Source organism: Musa acuminata, chromosome BXJ3-10 (assembly GCF_036884655.1).
Source record: "Musa acuminata AAA Group cultivar baxijiao chromosome BXJ3-10, Cavendish_Baxijiao_AAA, whole genome shotgun sequence".
Lineage (NCBI taxonomy): Eukaryota > Viridiplantae > Streptophyta > Magnoliopsida > Zingiberales > Musaceae > Musa > Musa acuminata.
In genome coordinates this window covers 27,486,447-27,509,353 of record NC_088358.1, presented here as the reverse complement: position 1 = coordinate 27,509,353, position 22,907 = coordinate 27,486,447, and the positions used below count along the sequence as shown (strand labels likewise).

General features: G+C 35.3%; 1 protein-coding gene across 1 annotated transcript; it reads right to left on the bottom strand.

Moving 5' to 3' along the window:
• Positions 1-739: 739 nt before the first annotated feature.
• LOC103968443 (uncharacterized) lies at positions 740-20,494 on the bottom strand. The gene is made up of 20 exons (XM_009381669.3): positions 20,242-20,494; positions 20,037-20,123; positions 19,474-19,542; positions 19,080-19,212; positions 18,951-18,997; positions 17,284-17,370; positions 16,290-16,351; positions 14,056-14,098; positions 13,839-13,919; positions 12,957-13,073; positions 12,032-12,137; positions 11,311-11,374; positions 9,706-9,748; positions 6,429-6,698; positions 6,185-6,346; positions 5,756-5,890; positions 3,641-3,793; positions 1,635-1,721; positions 1,148-1,216; positions 740-1,046 (listed from the first exon to the last, which is right to left on the bottom strand). The coding sequence occupies exons 1-20, from the start codon at positions 20,374-20,376 to the stop codon at positions 942-944; spliced, it is 2,055 nt and encodes a 684-aa protein (XP_009379944.2). The 5' UTR covers positions 20,377-20,494; the 3' UTR covers positions 740-941.
• Positions 20,495-22,907: the final 2,413 nt, after the last annotated feature.

Here is a 22,907-nt window from a genome sequence, read left to right as displayed (position 1 = left end):
GAGGACGATATAAAGAAGTTGATTGCGAGAAAGGGATTGAGGCGCTGTTTTCTGTTGCGCCTAAAAAAGGTACAGGGGTTGGGGGCCTGCCTAACAAAAGATGGCATTGCAGGCGTTACTTTGTCGTAGTAATTATTGCACAATTAGTTCTATGACTATTTAAGCTGGAGTCCTTATCAGTTCCCATGTGACCTCAAAGGCAATCAGTCACCCCTTCTCTCTGCAATACGAAACGTTCAGACCAACCTGGGGTAGGCTTCAAATCGCAATTTATACTCCTGTCCATCAATTGCAATCTAACCTAATGTTACAGCGATCAGAACTCCAAAGCAATCTACTAAAGCTCTTCTAGCCCGCGATCTTGGAATTCAAGCACCTAAAAGTGCTGACCCAAAGCAATCCTCACCGAGTCTCCTCCGTCCACAATAAAGCTCTTCTAACCCCATGAAAGAGGTGCAACCTAGAGAAATCACCACCTCAGAGAGCGTCGACCTGGCCGTCCCTGTTATACATAGAATGGCAAGGAGATCTCTATTAGTTCTCTTCTTTTTTTTCCTCCATTCTTTTCCTTTTCCATTGACACTTGCAATCTCATTTCTTCAACGACGTGAATGAACCATACAATATTTCTATACCCCATTTAAAATTATTTCTAGTAAACCTGCATTCCTCGACCATCTAAACATGAAACTCAGCCAGCTGAAGTGTCCACATCTGAGCAGGGCGAGGAGGATAAATATATGAAAAAAAATGCAATTGATTGATGCCAAAATGAATAATTCTTATATCACAAAGCTACAAAAGAAACAAGTGTCCAAATCTGGGCACCGCAACGAGGAGGATAAATATATGAAGAAAAATGCAACTGATTGATGCCAAAATGAATATTCTTATGTCACAAAGCTACAAAAGAAAGACCATACTTTGTAACTGACTGATGCCTACTTCTGAGAAGCTTTCAGCTTGTTATTTTTATCACCCCTCTTTCTTGAACTACTTTCAGCCTCTTCCTCTTCAGCCTTCTGTTCTGCCTCCAGTATGGCCAACTAGAATGGTTTCGACCAAAGAAAGTCAGTGGCAGCCATAAGGCAATGAAATAATTTTCATGGCAAAAAGAGAGTCTTGGTTTATGTTGGTATATGATCACCTCATCAAGTATGGGTTTGAGCTCCTTAAACCGAGCATCAGCAAGATCAAAGCCATCTTTACGGAGCTCCTGATCCCAAATTTAAAATCAACATATGATGATGTGCGAAATAAGTACAAGATTTAAAAATATATTAATCTGAATTTTTCAACAAGCAAGGTTTTCTGGCTTCTTCAGGTATTATGGCAAAACATTGTTATGAAACACATTATTACTAAAAAAACATTTTTCCCATTTGCTCCTCCATTAACAAAATTGCTATAATGAACTTGTGTCATCCACACTAAGAAAGAATGGTATTCAAAACTTCAACTGCAGATATTTTAGTAAGGAATAAAAATATATATTTTTTAAGCAGCCGTTGGGTGTTCAACAGTACAAAACTGGAGAGAGAGAGAGAGAGAGAGAGAGAGAGAGAGATGTGAGTGTCCTCAGCCAAACTGTTATTCAACATATTACCTACAATAAAAAAAAAAAATCAATTTACCTTTCCGGTGTGTTGAGTGTGCTCATGTGCAGCCATTTGCCAATACATACAAGTTCTTCTATAAAAATCCCTCAGAGATTCTCCAGGCTTTACAAGACACAAAACAACAGTGTGAAGGTTGGCAAGAGTGCTTATTTAGTCTTTACTAAGAAAAAGTTAATTACAGAAAACGAAGACACTCAAAGGAAAATATTAGATCAATATGATCATTATAAACAAATAAAGATGCATGAATTCAAGTACATGAAAAAAAGGATACAATATAATACAAGTTCGACATGACAAGGAAATAGGATACAAGAAAAAGAAGCAAATATGGCATGACATGACTTACCTGTAAGTAAAATATTGAGAAAATAGGATAAAATACGGCAATAAAATCGTTTTAAAATACAAATATAGTATATAACAGCTTGATAATTTTAAACCGTTTGGTATATAACTACACATCATGATATATAATAATTATAGTACAACATGTCCACACTTTAGGAAACAGAGAAGATACTACGAATTTACAGATCTTGAATATCAACATATTAATTGCATTAATAATAATAAAGTATCTAATATTTTTAATAATTATTTTAAAATCAAGTACTTCAACAAAGTGTCCAATATATCCCAGAAGGATCCATAATTATCGTGTCTGACAGAACCAAAACACAAGTATCAGTGTCCTTTAGCAAGGCACTTTATCAAAATCACCCACATAGGTGGGGCATGAATACAGGAAAAAATTGGTGTCCAAAATGTAACTGACAGATGCACCTATGGTGTACATGCAATACTTGGTGGAAGTATACTGAATAAAAAACCAAACAAAGACGTGGATATAAGTGGGAGATATGTATGAAATATGTCAACCATAAATCTGCTATGTTGGTGCAATCGAAGGATTTTACAGGTCTCTGATTGATTCAACCAGTTCGACCATGTTATTTGGTGGGCCTCGCCCTAATCTGCCTTTTGCCTCTTCAAGCTTCCGCGTGTCTTTGTTACCTTCACTGGCAATAATCAACCTTCTTTTGTTAGCACCAACAAGGTACTGAACAATCAATTATCATCGTTGTTATCTTCTTGCCTGATTTGTGAGGTACCATGTAAAGAAGCAGCACTTAACAACGCAGCACTTATCCTCTTTCAAGGCACATGAGTGCCACTCAGTGAGGAACAAACAGCATCACTTTGCTGCGATGGCTGATTTTCCATTACCACTGCAAGGACTTATTCTAGAGGAGTCCGGGATATATCAACACACACAAGTCACAGCTAGTCCATGTATGGTTGGTTACCCATAGACTTTCAGCTTCCCTCAGAAGCTGGAGCTCTAATGTGAATTGTTGAGGTCAGCCATTCATATAATCTCTCACCAATGGGTCACATACGTAATGTTTGTGAAAATGTCATACAAGTTAAGAAAAAGTTTCTGGAGAGAATTAAACACATCTCTTTTATATATTTTTCATATTTCTTTCATTGTGCATGAGAGTTAAATGTCCTAAACACACACACACACACATATATACATATATATGTATATATGTGTGTATACGTATATATGTGTACACACACACACTTCAAAACATTGACAAATTGCTGAACAGAACAAGTTATTTATATACAATGTAATATTAAAAAAACTAAATGTACTCTTTAATTATCATACCAATGCCACATTATATCCTACTTTTACAACATATGTCACACTCCATAACCATATCTAGTATTGAATCTCATATTTGTACTGGTGCTTAATAGTTAAACAGATGCCACTCTGTGATCTGTGCCAGAGCATGACCAACAAAAATATACCAATATAGATAGCAGATGTGCAGGCTACTAAGTCTGCCACAGTGAATAATGCACGGTGAACAACCAAAAGGCTATCGCAGTAAGTGCAACTGTCAATACTTTCTTCCATTATGACATAGGATACTAAAGGCAATCAACAAAAAAGAAGATTGCTAATAACAAAGAAAGCTGCAAGGTGTAAAAGAAACTACCATTGGAGTCCTCTGGGAATCTGAAAGTCCAAGGCTTATTCTTATCTGCTCTATCCTGGTCCGTTTCTCTTTTCTGCGCAACTTCTTACCTTCACCTTTTAAGACAGAAACAGCACTTCCCATATCCAAAATCATATTACCTTCACCTGAGGACTTCACAAGCATGCATAAAGTAAAAACCCATTTAATAAAATAGAGTTAAAACAGGTTGTCATGCAAAATAGCAAGAGAAAACTTATGACAATAACAGAACAGAAAAGGTATAGCATGGATGAAAGGAAGAGGCTCTCAATGACAAACCACATCCAGCAGTTGCTTTTATAATATCAGATATGATGTTGGGGCAGTAATCCGTGTAGTACTTTTCATGCATCACTTGCGAGTACGATGACATTGTATATTGACTTCACCACTAGAATGCATCACATGCCCATGCAACATTTCATAAATGCAAAAAGAAGAATGTGCTTGTGTCCACCAGGTCACCAACACTTCTGCAACTCATAATTGTGCAAATATGGGCTCCAAACCATGTGTATGCAGGTTGGCCATAGACATGTACATAATATACACACCATGCCATGTGCAACCATACAATGTGATACCATGCTGCAGGAGCTTGGCCTTCTCTATACAATGGTACAGTACAATAGTACATAGTAGACTTCCACACTGTCGGTAAGGCCTCAACAATTTACATACACCATGATACATATTGCAATGAACAATAGAACCTCAATCCAAGTGTCTTAGAAAATGTTAGGAAGGATCATAATCAGAAAGCATGCATATTTCAACCACTATAGAATCTCCCGCACAATTGTTACATCAAGAGTTACATTGAAACTGGCTCTCAAGATTCGTGTTTCTATCAAGGATTTGCATTGTTGAGACATGTGAATGGTATTAACCCTGCTAGCAGACTGCCAGCATGGTTGAGAGGAGCACACCACACATGCAAATCCATATGTCCTATATATATGTGTCAGCATGACAGAGCAAAAACCCCCAAGGTATTAACCCTGCTAGCAGACTGCCAGCATGGTTGCGAGGAGCACACCCACACATGCAAATCCATATGTCCTATATATATGTGTCAGCATGACAGAGCAAAAGCCCCCATAGTAGGAAATACAAACAAAGATTGACCAGAATAGATATCTCATGTTCAAACCAGTATTTTTAAATGCGCTAGGCACTACAGATTGCAAGGTCCCTTATTGCCCGAGGTTCTAGACACTGTTTCACCTTGTTTGCCTAAGCGCCTATGTGAATGCCCAAATGTCTTTTGACATCAATGTTCCAAACTCTGTTCTCCAATGATGAACATATACAATAGTCAGAAATTGAACCTCTATAAATGAATTCATCATCATCCTAGCTACTTGTTAATGTCCCCACCAGTTTCCTTTACCAGAAATGGTATAACCCAGAAGATATGCTGCTTCCAACAAATGTAACTTATCCAGATAAATGGTATAATCCAGAAGATATGCTGCTCCTACCAGTTTCCTTTACCAGATAAATGGTATAATCCGGGAGATATGCTGCTTCCAACAAATGCAACTTATCCAGAACATACTTAAGGACGAATTGGATGTGGCAGGTAGACTTGAGCCAACGTTTGGAACAACATTCCCATTCTGACTTGCCGTAAAACAATGTAAGAATTTAATAATTACTTGAACAGAATGAATCAGTACACCTTATAATCAATGCAAAAATATGAATTCCCTTCTAAATCTTATTAGATCTTGACATAAAATTGACAATATCCAAATTGATAAACATGAACACCATTCTCATGTATCTTCCAAAAGCATGCCTCATCTTCACCACGTGACATGGTACACACCAGCCATATTTGCAGAACAATGGAAAAAACTTAAAACAGTTGGACATGAATGTAGCATTGAGCTATATAGAATTATCTTCGAAACTTAAAAAGTCCATTTGAATTATCTTGGTAATTCTTCTTTGTAAACTAGGAAACAAAAATTGACAAACTATCAGCTTGTATTTCTCAGTTAGTAAACTGTCTATATGTATTTGTCATGTACAAAAAGACCAAAACAAATAAGTTGTTGTGATTTAAAAGCCTTGAAAGTAACTTACACCCAAATTGCCATCATCTTCATCGTCATCGTCATCATCTGTCTCATCACTGTCATCACTACTGCTTTCTTCAGTGCCATCATCAATATCTTCATCATCATCATCAGATACTTCTAACCACTCTGATTCTGATGCCTGCATATAATAAAATAGAGAAAAAAAATTAGTAAATTGTATAGCTAATTTTTAACCAGGTAACTTAATGATTTTGAAGAATGCTACAAAATTGAGAATTGATGAGAAGTGTCTATGAATTTACATAAACAGAAATATTCCTTTGTGAACATAAAAGTAAATAGTACAAGTATATATAAAAGATGGACACCATATAGTGGTCAAATTTCAAAGAGAAGAAATTGCTAACCAACAGACACAAGAAGGTACTAAGGTCATAAGTTACTAAAAGCAAAAGATGTTTAAGGTACAAACCGGTATGATGCACTTCCACTCGTCTAATTTGCTGAGGTTGAGTGAGTACAGATCATCAAGCGTAATTTCACGATCTTTAACTTCCATCATTCCACCATACAAGTAGAGAGTATCTTTCCCAACAACCATGCAAGAATTAATACGTCCGCAAGGCCTTACTGCCTACAAGTTAAAGAATGTTAAGTGAATATCAAGAAAGAAAAGAAAAAACAGATGATGTAAACCCAAATATCCATGTGGTCACCTCTGACGAAGTGCATGCTTGTGATGCAGAATTGCCACCTAGTCCTTGTACTTTCACATCAGGCACCCTTTTTGAGGTAACTGTCCCAAGGGAGAGACTTTTTCCCATCTGATTAGAAACTTCATTAACACCATCTCCCACATCAGTTGCTTCCTCGTAACTTTCCATATTCTCATTCCCATCATAATCTTCAGATATCTCTGGATCATCTTGTGTTTCCTTTGAAAGATTGAAATCCTTTCTTAATTCATTTCCTTTGCTTCCTTTAAACTGCAATTAAATTTAAAAAATATATGTCAGACTCAGAACTTAAATTGATGCACATGTCACCTTTTGACTGTAAATCTAAGAACACGGTACCCAACAAAAAATGGTGGTTGAGTGGCAGGGAAAATCTCATAACTTCATGCACCAATTTTGGATATCTGACAAGTATTAAATGATAAGTTCAGCAAAAAATTTATCCTCCGCAGCAACGGAAATGGTGGTTTACAGTACCTAAGAGGCTAAGACAATGTTCACATTGCACCATAGCCAATTTTTTAAAAGGTAAAACATATCTAAATATCAAGTTCTAGCTAAATCAGCCAGAAGACTTACATCTATTGTGGTTCACACCACATTCTTCTACAAGAACATATGAAAGTTGCATTAACACCGTGCTACGCACACAGCAGCATACCATAATTTTCATTTGGGTAAGGATATCAAATTCAAAAAATGGAACATTGATTAGAGGCTTCAGGAATAGAGATGTGAGAAGAATGCGTACATCTTCTGTAACCAAAATCGATCTGGCTAAGCCTTGGGTTACTGAACCACACTAGTTGGACCACAAATTTCAGTAAAAAATATCAATATAAAAATTCATTCATTTTATTTGTACTTTTCAGTTTTTTTCCTCCCTTTTTTTTGCTTTTCTTCTTTTCTTCTCTGTTTACCAACACTTCAGCCATCCTCCTCTTTCCAGTCTTCTTCTTTCCTCCTACTTATGATTATTTTTTTTGTCAGCTGAGCGTCCTCCTACCTCCTCTTCTCTCCCTCCTTGTTTAGTGTGAGGCCAAGTGAGAGCATAGCAATGAGAGAGGGAGAAAGGATGGCAGTGTGAGGCAACAAAAAGGACCAATTTTGATTTGCTCTGCTCGGTGGCTCATTGAATACCTGACCAGGTCAATGGGTTAAATTTGATTGTGAAATACAGACGACATTGATAGACTAACCGAGCAAAATGTATGGTTCCAGCTAGTTTGGTCTGACCAGCCAATTTGGTCCACTTCTAATAAATATGACTTAAATGGTAAACCAAACATATAGCTAAAATCTGTATCATAGAAAGCTAATTTAAAAAATAAAGAGATAAAAAAAGCTTCTGTGAAGGATATACACTAAAGTTGATTTTCACCAAACCATGCCATGTCAAACAACTGCTTTTCTGTCCAATTGAAGCTCAACTAAAAAACCATTTCCCTGGCTCACTCCAACTGGGAGAGAGAAAAGAGGATTCGAAAACTGAAGAGAACACAAGGCATTCCAGTGGTAAAAAGAAAGGCAAAGAGAATATCTGGGACAGCAAGACTTAAAAGCAAGATGGGGTACATCTGGAATTGCCAAAATTATAATATGGCTCCCTAAAAAGTATAATCAATACGATCAAATGTACCATGGGTGTCAAATGGTTCGGAGAAATTTCAGGTTTCTAACCAACCAAACATATGAAAGCATAAGAAACAAAGCATCAAGCACATGTTGTACATTATTTTATTAATATGCTACATCTTTACCAGGTACCAAAATTGATTACAGACTGCCTGGTGAAATACCAACCTTGACCCCTCAAAACAAAGAAAAAAAATGAACCACTTGTACACCTGGAGACTAGTTCCATTATACATAAAATCCATGTACACATCGAAAAAGATAATAATGTACATGTTGTTGATCAACCAGCACATAATGAAAGAAAGTGGATTGTTGAAGCTAAGTTCTGCTACAAATAGATATATAAGGTAAGCGCACCAATTGTATCGTTACAAGACTTCAAGCACAGAAATACAGAAAGCAAACCATTGCAACTGTGAATCAACATATTGAATCTGCATTGTAGATAATGCATGTATAACACAGAATACAACACATAATTAACAAACAATATTCAGAAATGGGCAAGAAAAAGGAAGAATGTAGAGTGACTTACGTATGAACGCATAGGATCGAAATAGGGCGTGACATCAATTATCATGTAAAAAATTAATTGTAATAGAAGACAATCAACCTCGATCATGCAAATACTGTACCGGCAGGGGACCGCCCCTAATGAGGTGAGGATGGGGGAATAAAACAGGAATGGGGGCGGTGATGAGCATTTTCTATTACCAACATGGTTATGGGGCGGGAACAGGAAGAGCACTCCCCACCCTGTCCCATACACATCCCTGCCCCATCTATATTATTATAATATATTATATTATATATTTAATAATTATATATATATATATATATATATATATACATATACATATTTGAGAATTGATTCTTTGTCCCCAAACCCCCCCCCCCCCCCCCCCCCCCCCAAATAGGGATTCTTTGTCCCAGCCCCCAGCCAATTTAAATGGGAAATGAGGTGGGGATGAGGGATGGAGGATGGGGGTTGAGACAAGGACAGGGACAGGGGAAGCACTCCCCGCCCCTGTCCCACCCTGTTGACATCCGTAATTACAAATTAAAAACACAAAAGGTTATTAGCTAAACAATAAACCATAGCATCTAATTTCATAATTAGCTGTCAACTATAGGAACCAAAATACATTAAATGAATGTATTGTTTTAGGACCACAATAATGAAGAGACTAAAGGCTAGGGACAATATAACAAAAGTGAAACTCAACCATAGGTTGCAAACCAATCATGCTTGCAAGGACTCGAAGCGCAAAGACAAAGTAGGTCAAGCATGCCTTACAAGCATAATACCTAATTTAAAGAATACCTTGCAGGTAATCATCAAATACACTTTGCAAATTACCTAGTTTTTGATACCTATAGCTGCATTGCTTCCCAAATAGCAGACCATTTCAATGCATTTGAACCACATGCTATAAATTCCTCCGAACCATAAAGCACCAAAGTTCATGTCATGCATAAAATTTAAGTCAACCTAAATAATTGTCTAACCATACAATTTCAGTGCAAATAACATCAATATTAGAGACATTCAAAAAATAAAAATATGGGCAGTGCAGGGCATGATAATCTGTTGATGGTTACCACAGTAATACATTACCTTATCTTTTGTAGACTTATCCTTCCTTAGTTCCAAAGGATACCTAAAAATAATGAAAAGAAATTACTTCAAAAATCTCACACAGAGTGGCTGTATAACAATAACATAATTGTTATGCTTGGCGCCTAATATATGTTAATCAGCATTTTTTTTCATATAAAGAACAACCTCCAAAATCATTTTGTATGTTGGTAACAAAAAGGACTTCCAGATCATGGATATGTACAAGTTCCTATGTTGATAAAAACGTCATCTTCATTTGTACATGAATGTATTACATATTATCATGTTAAAATATTCTACTAATTACAGAAACAGCTATAATCACATCTAAGGAGCAACAATCAATTAAGACCATTGTCTCCAACAGGTAAATGAAACCCGTATACAACAGATTTCCAAGTTCATAAGTATTAGAGCAGAAATGTTCATTAAAATGTTATAAGTATCTTACGAAATTTATGGATGAAATAACTCATACATTTAGGATAAGATTTTTATCATCACAATTCACTATGTGTACCATGAGAAAATTACAAACTTCAATGCTTCATAAGTCCACTAGAATAAACCAATTTTAACCAAATGATAAAAGGAGAATTGTAAGTTTCATAAGAGTGGAGTCGAAGTATACATAATTTAGCACACTAAACAAACTTCTGATATTGTTAATGGTTTAGGGTTTTGAAAATATCATTTTTAATTTTTTATACTAAACCTGCCCTCTGTCCAATTGATCCATTGATTCAACCAATGATCCAAAGACCCAAGACTAAACCAGACCAATATTCAAGCCAATTCTAATAAATATGCTTAAGAGTCCTAATCAGTGTAATTTCTGAAATCTTAGTTTGGGCTACTTCAAGACTTAGTTCCACCAATTCAGCATGTTGAAGTCAGTCATGTGTGCAATCCCAAGTTGCATTTGCCTGTTCAACAACCATGGTCACCCATCTTATGCTCCCTTCCATCCCATGTAATACCATTTGCAGAAAATGGCATTCGATTGCAAATTTGAGATTGTATTCTATATTTCTATTTCAGTCTTTGCATCATTATTCGTTCTGCATTGAAGGTCAAGTATGACCAAAACTAATGTGATCAAAAGCATAAATTTGAAAGTATTCAAGGATTTTAGATGATATATATACACCAAGAAAACACAATTCTATTCTGTACCACATGCACAAATGTGCAACCCTAATGCCACCATTGGCCTTTGTGAAATCTTATGACAGGCAAATTAAGCCAAGAATCCTGGCACCAATCTATTCTAGATATCCAGGTTATTGCTGTGGTTCGACTGATTACATTTGTCAAGCCACCAGCGATAATGCTCCGAATATGTGTGTCAAAATAGGTTCTTATTTATATTTACATTTCTAGTTGTTCAACTGATTATCTTCATCCAACAATACTGTCCATTAACAAGCAAATATAAATAGGCAACAGCTTCTACATTTTCTCCTCAAGAACTAGAAACACATTATAAAATAACAAGAAAAATAAGTTAGAGCCGCATAAAAAGCTCTGATCAACAAAATGATTCAGAAAAATCACCTCAATAATTAGGACAACAACATCCATGTAGTAGAAAAAACATACCATCGGTGACTGTCAAGTTGGAAGCCATATAGTTCATTCATAAACAAGCTCATCAGTAGGTCACCTGCATCAAATAATGCAATACAGTCAATTTGCATGCCAATGGTCAACAAAAGGTAGAGTGTAAGAAGCTTGCTTGAGATAAGAATGCACTGAAGATAAAATCAGCTCAGCTGTCAGTTACATTTGGCAAAATCGAAATGAACAAGAAATAAAATACAACAAAGGTGTGAGTGCTATCAGTCATAAGAATGGCACTATTCCATGTGTTCCGATGCAGCTGTCCACAAAAACATCTTACCCAGCATTATGCACATGGGTGCTGGCCGCTGGGTGTGATGACTGATACATATTGGCGTCGAAGCAATTAAATTCATAAGATTTGCCTAGTCAAACTCTATTCAGAAATACATGGGATGTAATTCCAGTTCAATAAGAGCACTTCCAAGTGCTTGACAATAAAATGCTCAATATTCAATACTTATAAGTATCAACGACTACAATTAATGTTGCTTTGCAAGACAGATTTATAAAAAAATAATGGACCAAAGTCAACATTGTTATTTTTATCTGGTGAAACCAACAATTTAATGAGTACAAAATAGTTAAATACAGCCAATGTACCATGATACAATTTATAGAGACAAAAAAGGTTATGCAACAGAAATATGATAGTAAAATAGATCAAAGGTAGACAGCAGGAAAGAAAAATAAACATAACCTTCAGTTTCCATGTCCACAACACCTCCAAAAAGAACAGCCCTCCTCTTGTGAACAGACATGGAAAAGCCAGCACGAGGCCCAGGAGGCATCCCGCTCTTCTTAACCTATCATTACCCAGAAACGAGAAAAACTGAGAAAAAATTTAACTCTCGGTCAAAATTTTATGGACTCTGTGTCGTGAATTATACACAACAACAACAGGACATAGAATCCCAACTATTTTGAGCCAGCTAAATGGATCTTCTCCCACCATTAAGCTCTATGTAATGCAATAACTCTAGCAAAAACATAGAAATCTCCTTTTAATGTTTCTAGTAAAGTGTTCTTAGATCTCTCTAGTTGTCCCTACACCACTAATCCTAGTCAACTCAAATGTCCAATCAAAATATCTCAAGGTCTCTTTGCAAGCATGTACGATTGATTATGCACAAAAATCTTACGACGTCATTCCATAACTGCATTTTACTTAAAGAGTAAAAAATGTTACAATACTAAAACATAGAGCACAAGATGAAACTAGCATTATCCATAGGCATTTGTGCATGGATTAAAGCATGTACACCTCATGAGAGGGTATGATATAGTGCAGTCTCATGCAAATAGTACCAAAGTCATGAACACAAAAAGATACATTGGCTCTAAAATAGCTGACACCCGTGAACATGCAAACAATTCATAGCATGAATTTATATGTGCCATTAATTTACCAAAATGCTAAATTTTAGGTGGCAGTATACTGAACAGGCACGTCAATCCTTCTGATTCTCCTTCTTAGGTGGAGGAAGAAAAGGAAGCATTTTGAGTAAGAAGGAATACAATGCCAGAAGAGAATAAACGATAACTTCCAAATAATCCATTTATTGAGAAGAAATCATCATGTACAATCCACATCCAAAAGCTTAAACTTGTACACAGAAAAAAACCTTGTTCCATTCCCATGTTCGAGGATCAAGTGACCATATGTCAGAATGGACAATTCCTTTCTCTGAGCCATGTTTGTCAGATACAACTTCTTTAGAATAGCCACCATATAAGAATATCTAGACATGAAAATTAATACAAATTAGAAAAAAGACAAAAATCAATTCATTATAAGAAAACCAACATTTGCCCAATGAAAAAAGAAACACTATTTGAATGTAAAATATAACAAACAAAAGAATGATATGTTGGCTAAATTTTTTTATAAAACAATAACAACCCTACTACCTTAGAAATTCCAACAAGTATCAAAAATGGTTATTTCACATATAGGTCACAGCAGATATGTGTGATTTAGCATAAGTAGCATGCCTCGAATGTAGCTTGAGGTTATAATGAACATTAAGACAATAAAAAAAAGGAAGAAGATCATTAAGAGAACCAATGAATGTTACTATTTTAAATGTCTAGAATGACCTCCCTTCAATTTAAAAAAAAATATTAAATATATAGATAACATAAACTGACCTTTAAAAATAATACAACTTGTAATTTCTGTTTTTAAGAAACAACCACTTAAATTTTAAAGTTAGGTTATTAAAATTTGGGGGTGCTTGGTACAAGGTTCAAAATCTGATAATTCAAAGCTCACAGGGTAATGATACCTAAGTATAATGGCTATCCCTATATTTAATTCTTTTTAAAAGGTGAAATTCCACAGTTTTAAATGTCATTTTCAACCTCCCAAACTGATGAAATGTATCTATATTACTATATAACAAGAGACAGGCATTGCATAGAACCAACAGTAGCAAATTTATGCATCAAAAATTGAAATAATGCACCAAAAGAGGAAAATGAATATAACATAATAGTTCACTTACTTCATCTTGAAAAACAAAAAGCTGAAATCCACTACGTGCACTAGGCCACATGCATCCAGGTCGAGGTTTTATTTCTTGCCACTACAGTTAGAAGAAACATGAATAATAAGATATAAAGAAAGAATAGAACCACATCTCATTTTGTAGTAAACTGGTCTGCAGAAGAAACAAACAGAGCATCATATATAACAAAGTAAATCATGCTAGAAGAATCCACCTTGAACTGATCCAGATCAAAAACATGCAAATCATTGTAGTACCTGCAAACCAAAAGAAAAAACTGAGTTCCTAGATTCAAATATAATAAATATCCAAAAGGCAAAACATATTACCATGAAGTGGTTTTATTAGTAATTAATGACCTTCACAAAAATTAGCAATAGTGAAACTTCGAAGATGAAATAATGTAGACCACGGAGTAAAGATAGAATCTTCTCTCATTTTTGACAAGGAACATTTTCTTGGTCAGTGAGAGTCTATTTCATGACTCTAAACTTTGGCTATAAAGAAATACTTTATAAATTAAGGGCTTAGACTAAGCATGACTAAGACTGAACGTATAAAGTTCAACATTAGCAAAACCAAGTAAAGCATCAGTCATAAAATCATACTTCAAGATCAAGTCTAGTTTGGTCGATTTAGTTTAAGGGTCAAGTTGAGTTTATTTTCAATTAATTTTGCATTCTTCATCCTTCGCTCTCTATCCTGCTTTATTTATGATGTGTTGTAATCTTTGTCACAAGGACCTGAAACTGCACAATGGAAGCAACTGATGAAGATTGGATTGTGGGTTCATGACCGTCTCCAGTCCACAATTAAAACTAGATTAAGTTTATTAGCTAAGTTGATCAAAATCAATCAACATAGTTACTTAAGGATCAAATAACTAAGTCATCAGGATTTATTTCAAAATTTGAAGATTTTGTCCCTACTTATATCAACATTTTTGAAAGGTCAATTAAATTTCATTGGTTGTTACCTTAACTTTTAAAGATATTAGTAGTACAATTTTTTGTACATAATCAATTAACAGTTAGAACAAAACCAGCACTGAATTCAAATGACAAAAATGGATATGGTAACATAGACACAACATCAACATTAATATGACAGAATATTAAAGATTATGACCAGTAAGAAAAAGGACATATACTTAGTACTTGTAATATTTATTCTCTTTTTTATCTTCTGTAAAACTATTTTTGTTAAGATAAAGAGAAATGTGGTAACATAAATGTGTGAGATTAACAGAAAAGTTTACATTACAAAATATCGGGTACCAAATTCCTACTTTTTCAACAGTAAGCCCATCAAGTAATAAAGTTCATTCCAAACTATCATCACCTTCCAATAAGAGACTATTTGAGTGTCATGATCAACCTCACTCAAAATCCTTGCCAGAACCCAATTGTCACCAAATGTAATCCAAGATACATCATTAAAATTCCACTAAGGAACCATTGCATAGTGTGACATCTTAGTGTGAACCAAGGTATACAGTTTCAAATGATACCGGGCGGTACGTACCGGTCCGATAGTAAACCGGTACGTGGACCGCTCGCTATCGGGCGATATTTTTCTTATTTATAAATTATATATATATATATATATATATATATATATATATATATATATATATAAAGGCAATGTCGCCTTTATCCTAGGGAGAAGAGAGGCGACGTCGCATATTTTTTTAAAAATTATATATATCAATATATCAATATATAAATATATAAATATATATAAATAAAAGATTATATATATATAGATGTCGCCTCGCCTAGGGAGAAGATGGGCGACGTCACACATATATATATATATATATAATAAAAGATTTTATATATATATAGGTGATGTCATTTCGAAACTTCGATATGGCACGACAAAAGTTTATTTATTATATAAATAAAAGATTATATATATATATGTATATATAAGTATATATACATATGCATATATATATATATATACATATACATACATATATATATATATATATATACCTACCGAATAGTATACCGCTCGGTATACTATCATACCGTATCGAGAGAATGTCGAAACTTCGATACGGTACGATATTTCAATCCTTGGTGTGAACACACATCTCAATGTGTTAACCCATAAAGAGAAGTTGATAGGTTACCTGATATTGATTTCTAAAACCTGACAGCTTAATGGCACAATAACTTGTAAAAGGATGAGCTTTGACCATGTGATTCAAAATGCTTCAACCAAGTTATTGGCAGTATGCCTAATCCAACACATTATGATCTCTTGATACAAAACCAAAAACCACAATATAACAAGCATGATGCAGGTAGGTACATACATCGATCGGCAAGGGATAAGAAGAAAAAATTATTATTAAAAAATAGAAAGCAAATATGTCAAAAACAAGTATCACAAAGACAAAATAAAATAACATAAGCTTGAGCCAAAAAGAAATCAAACCTTACTTCCCTGAGAGTGTCATAAAAGCCACCAAAAACAATAATTTTGTGCTTGTACAACACCTGACAACGGAAAAGGGTTAAAGAGCTGATGTCATTACATAATTATGCAACACTAACATTGGTCCTGGAGGCATTTAATCACTTCACAATTGAAAATGACTGCATCTAGCAAGAGTAACAAAGACATAACACATTCAGAAGTACAAGGATGTATATTAGTGCAAACTCAAAAGCATGAATAATAAACCAAACCACTATTCATGCACCATATATGACATTAAAAATTTCTACTTTTTCATGGATTCAGAATAATACTATTGAAATTTAGCGGAAGCAACCATTTGTCGTTTGATTTTAGTGACTTCCATAAATTGCAATAATGAAGTTTGTGTAGTACACAAGAGCAGAAAAGGTGAATTTAGAATGCTCCAAAATAGTTTCACCGGCCATTTGACAACAAAAGAAGAATTTTTTTTGTCCTCTAATTTATGGAACCTTTTTAGATTCTTGACTACATGCATAAAGTGTAAACCACAACTCTTCTACTTGACCATGTATTTGGAAGTTGTACGAAATCTGTTGCTTAATATATTCTAGAGTATTCGAGTAGCAAACTCGAAGAAATATATATTTACAAAACAATGGTTATATTTTACACAGCAATAACAAATCTTTTGTCATTATTTTATGATAATTTGCTTATAATAATTGTTTACCACTCCAAGTGCTTCTCCTCATGGAAAGACTGCTTTATCTATTCAGCCCCACTGCAAACTCCTATCAATTTGTGGAACTTGGAAATTGGACCAGTAATCAAGCTTGCCAAAATACAATAATAGAATTTTATGTTACCTATCAAGTACCAAATGTGCCTGATTTAGATAAAGTATATATTATCTATTATTTTGTGAAGGTTCTAAAGATAAGACAGTGCATGAATACAACAGATGTCTAGTTGGCTACATAAATAAAAAGCAAAATAGCACACATACCATGCGATGGCCTGAGCGGGCACTCAGACATCCTTTTAAAAGTAGTTGCTCCCATTGATTTGTCTTCAAATCCAACATCCAAAAGTCCTAAAACAGTAAATTGAATCATATAACAGGTTATTATTATAAGAACAAAAATCTTGTTAAGTTAAAAAGAAACCCAATTAAACATTAGTTAAAATGGGGTTTGTTTTGGAAATCACAAGATGCATCACATATTTGAACTACACCCATGGTCCCATGGTTTAAAATACCTGAAGTGCACCTAATAGTAAGTCTACCGTCTGCTATCAATCTTTCCAGCATAGCATAATTCATCAAGCCTGAAGAGAAAAGGAACTAACAGGAAAGAAATATGAAACCACAAAGTTTCATACAACAATAAAATGGAACTTGGAAGATACAAAACATAGTTGATCTTTTCTAATAACCATTTACATTTTTGCTCTTCTCTTCTGTCCAGTTTACCTTTTCTCTACAACCAAAGAACAGCCTTTTTTCCTTGTTGTCAACTAATTGGATACCATATTCCTCATCTAGACCAGCATAAAAAAAACATGCTTACATCCAAGGTTGTACTAGGCAGAAATTTTGAACCTTACTGTTAGGAGCCCCACCTAACAAATGCCATTTCACTTTGAGAAAATACAAGCCTCAGAAAAGAGATTTAGGGGAAACGAAGAGAAGAAGGTGGAAGAAGAATATAACAATGCTTGAACCTAATGCTTTAGAGGTTTACAATCATCTAGCATTCATTCTATAGGCTACTATGCCCATAACCCTACCATATGTTATAACCCAATCAATAAAAAAGACCACCATACTCACTCATGGCTAAAGTACCCATTGTGGTACCTGTAGCTACATGATGCTGCATCGTAACATTCATCTTACTTGAGGCTTTAAAGTTTCAAAGGTCCATGCACATAAAAGCTCACTTAAATTGTAACATAATTTTTCAATTTTATGTTAATAACAAAAAAAACTATGTGGCGTTAAAGATGGTATTCAATTATTTGTAATGATCAAAGGAAAGGAATCCAGATAATAGAGAAAAAGGAAAGTGATTGAAGATTAAGCCATCACACGAAGGGTTTGACATCCTTATCTCTCTCACTTCTTTTTCTTCCTGCCCTTTTCTCGATTGCTACTGTTTCCTTTTCCACTGTTGTTTCCGCTTCCATCTTCCTTCTCTTGACCACTTCTTTAAGATTGTGTTCTGCAGCTAATACTTATGTCTTATTCTTCATCAATTATATTTGTTCTTTATGCTGTCAGATTCAAACGACTATGACCACTATACTAGCAGCTCATATTGGGTTCAAGATCAAGAAAATATATGCACATAAGAATAGTACGATCGTTTAGTCAGATGTTCCTGAGACGTCAACATTCATTAGGCACATTACAGTTGCTTGTTTTTGGTATCGACTTCTAGTCATCCTCAATAGAACATCCATCATGTATTTTCCTTGCCAAAAAAATGTAAATATGCCTAGCAAGTTAGAGTGAAACAAACAAGTACGTGTGCATGCATCAATCAGAATCTATCAGATCAATTTGTATATACCACATGAACTTTTCACCTACAAAATTTCTGATAAGTAAACAAAGAACTAAATGAATAAAATATCAAATCTCATAGATAAGTTGATCAAAACAATTACCTTATAATGATGAAAACGTTCCTGGTTTGGAGACGTAAATTCGCCACCTATGGAATAAAATCGATATAAATTACACACGAGAAAGTGACTGGGGTTAGTGACAATATATGATGAGTTTAGGTTAATTACCAAATATATAAATATGGTCTTTCCATGCAACAGCTTGATGAGCACTACGAGGAGGTGGACTATTGGGACTTGATATCAACTTCCATTCATTTTTTTCTACATCATATCGATAAAGATCACCATAAACAAAAGTCTGCAGCAACAACTTGGTCGGTTAACATACATCAGGACTCCCACAGCAAAAAATTTACTACACAGATATATTTCATTTGCCTATAATGAAGCATATTTTGTTTTATTTTTCATTTTATGGTATCCAAAAAGAAGGGAATGCAACAAAATAAGAAACATAAAACATGGATATCTAAACTATAATGCCACAAAGATAGGAAATAAATGAAAAGCAAATCAATTTCAACAATACATTTAGAATAGTGTACTTGTTAGTTCTGACCTTGTTGCCATTGTAAAACTCTCCCCCATACAAAATCAACTCGGTGTCTTTCAATGGATTAATGATCAGCTGCAAGAAAAGGATATCAATTAGAAACCTATCTTTGAAATACTAACAATTAGGTATGACAGAAGCCTTGGTTGCCAGCGAGTACATGGTTTGATTTTTGTTTCATTCTGTTAATAATAAAGGTTAGAGCCCTGACCCGTTTTAAAGCAGAAAAGAGGGAAAATTAATCAAGTACAAGCATTCAATGTTCATGTTTTGAACTTATCTTGGTCAACTGTTCATAAAGCCAGTCAAGAAATTAACGCAGTTATTTTGTCGAACATATACATTCCTAAGAAGAATGTCAAAACTACAAAACGACTAACGTGGTGGGTACCATAATCTCTCTTTCCCGTTAACCAGGCCAGTTTTTCTGAGGGAATTTGACTCGGTTACCCACAAAAGAAGCATTTAGGTACATACGCCTATCGCTAAACAAATAGCCAAGAAAAGATAGCAATAACCTAATCTCGAAATCGCAAACCCTATCATCAAGAATCTTCATGACGAATTACCGAACAACCGGACCGGGGAGAAGGGGCGGGGACGTTCTCCTCGACGTGGACTTCCTTCTTCTTCGCCTCCTCCTTCTGTATGTTTTTCTACAGCAAAAGGTGAACCGCGGAAAAGAAAGACGAAAAGATCACAACACAAGAAAAAAAAAAAGAAAGGAATCAAGAGAGGACAACACTAAGGTTTGAGTGGGAGACGAGCGATTACGAGGATGGCGTCGATGTCGTCCTCCTGGGAGACGTTCTTCTTGCTCTCCCTGCGCACCCTCTTCTCCTCGGCCTTGGCCGTCTTCCGCTCCGTCTTCTCCTTCCCCTTGCCGGGCTTCTTCGTCTTCTTCCCCATTCTTGAACAATCACCGCCCCTTTGCCTTCGCCGCTCCCCTCTTCTCGTGTTCTACCGAAGTGCGATCGTCGGAGATGCACTTGCGTCCGCTCATATTAAAGTGAACCTATGCAAGCCTAAACCGGGCCGGCCAAAACCCAACCCTAGCCATTGCTGTCGGTTAGTCGTTACTGTAACGTCAGGGCATCAGGCAGCATAATTTCCGGTCCGGTTTATAAATGGCGGTCTTAAACCTATGAATCGCGGTCCGAACCAGATGTGGTGGTATGGTGAAACCATGGCCTCAAGTAGACCGGGAACAAATCTGAGAAAGAAAAGAAGACCAATAGTACAGGGAAGGATCTTTCGGGCGAACCAAGTCATGAACACTCTTATCCATTTATAGAGGATATATTAGCGTAGTCACCAACATTAGGATTGAAATAAATATGTCTATAAAGTTTTTTATTAATTTAAAATTATTTATTTTTTAATGATTAATAGATGTATATATACATATGATAGACTATACTATATATTATTAGAACTTTTGAAACTAAAGGTTTTGTGATGTTTGCCTCATGCATAATCTATCGTATATCGAGCATGTGGAATAAAGATACACATTGATTGTGAAGATCATATTGATCACGTCACGTACTTTATCCAACTAAGACACATCGAGTGCATAATATGCTTTGTCTCATTATAACATTGCACGAGGAGATATATTGACTATAAAGGTTATGTCAAATGTGTCATGTTTTGTTTCTGAGTATATTGAGCGTATCATAGCTTGATTAAGTACATCGAGAGCAGAAAGATATATTGCCCTTAAACATCATGTTAATGACATCATACACATTGCATAATTATAACACATCAAGCATGGGGAGATGCATTGGCCATAAAGGTTATATTATTTGTTCAAACACTTTATCCGATTACGAGTGAGAAATGCTAACCATGAAGGTCACCTCAAGCATGGGGAGACACATATGTGAAGGCTGTATCGGGCATGTCATATGCTCTACTCAGTTGAGAATGACAAGCATTATGAGACAAATTAGCCATGAATGAACATACCACGTATTTTGCTCGATTAAGGTAAGTCGAGCAGCATTGAGAGGTGATGGCCGCAAAGGCTACATCAAACACATCGCATGCATTTCAGGACACATTGGGCACATGGAGTGCAAGAGATTGGTTGACAGTAAAGGTCCCTTTGTGTGTTTTGCCCCTTTATGACATATTGAGAATGTGATACATGTTAGTCATAAAACCTATATTAGGCACATTGCACATTTTGTTTGACTAAAGATACATCAAGCGTAGGAAGACACTATTTGCTAATGTTGTATTGGCATGTTCCACACTTTGCTCGGTTAGAGCATGTCGAGTATATTTAGACATATTAACCTCGAAAAACTATGTTTGGTGCATTACACACTTTGTTGAGTTAGATGTGTCGAGTGTGGGGAGATACATTAGCCATGAAGGTTGCATCACATGTATCGACCATAGAGAGATGCATTAGTAATATCGAGCACATCACATGTTTTGCCTGATTAGGATACATCGGGTACAAGGAGACCTGTTGGTTGTGAAGGTTGTGTTAAGCGCTTTTCCTAGTTATAGCACATTGAGCACTGATAGTAAACCTGTGGGTTGTGAAGATTACGTGGGGCTCATCATATACTCTATTTGATTATGATGCTTCAAGCTCAAGGAGGCACGTTGGCCACAAAGGCGATGTCTAGCGTGTCAAATGCTTAACTTAGTTAAAAATATATAAGAAGATATGTTAACCAAGAATGCTACATCATGTGCATGACACACTTTGTTTGATTTGGGCAAGTAGAGTGAGGAGAGAGGTGATAGTCATGAAAGTCATGTCGAGCATCAAGAGATGTGTTCACCTCAAATACAACATTGAGCTCATCATGGGAAGATGCATTAGATGCATCAAGCATAAATAGAGGCATTTACAATAAGTTGAAGGCATGCGAGAAGGATATTCACGTAATACGTTAAATGACAAGTCATGCTAATCGTTACATATTTTGTCTGATTATAGTGATTCAAGCTTAGAGAGAAGCGTTAGTCATGAAGAGCACATCAAGATTGCTTAGATGTGGTAATTTATAGCAAGTTTGAGGCATGCAAGAAGGATATTCACGTAATGCATGAGATGGCAAGTCATGTTAATGCATTGACAGTGAAGGTGATATCAAAGTGTCACATGCTTTGTTCAGTCATGATCAATGTTGTCAACAATTTTATTTTAACTTATATATTAATGAATTGCTGGTCGTGGGTAAACTTCTCAATAGACTTTTTTAAATCTCTAAAATTTTTTTTTGAGTGAATCTTAATATAATAAAATAATGTATTTGATAAATTTGGATACCATATGTTCAGCCAAGGAAGAGGGTTTGGGAATATGTGATTTTATCATAATTAAAAAATCTATTACTATTAAACATATTTTTCTTTCTTTTCTTAATAATGATAATCTTCTTTAGGTTATGGTCCTTTGAGATTGAATATGG

Coding starts and splice junctions, on each gene's coding strand:
- LOC103968443 (XM_009381669.3), bottom strand. CDS start 20,376: ATGGGGAAGAAGACGAAGAAGCCCGGCAAGGGGAAGGAGAAGACGGAG. Junction 14,099..16,289: donor GACACTCTCAGGGAAGTAAG/GTTTGATTTCTT, acceptor TTTGGTTTGCAG/GTACTACAATGATTTGCATG. Junction 3,794..5,755: donor AAGATGATGGCAATTTGGGT/GTAAGTTACTTT, acceptor ATGCTTGTGAAG/TCCTCAGGTGAAGGTAATAT.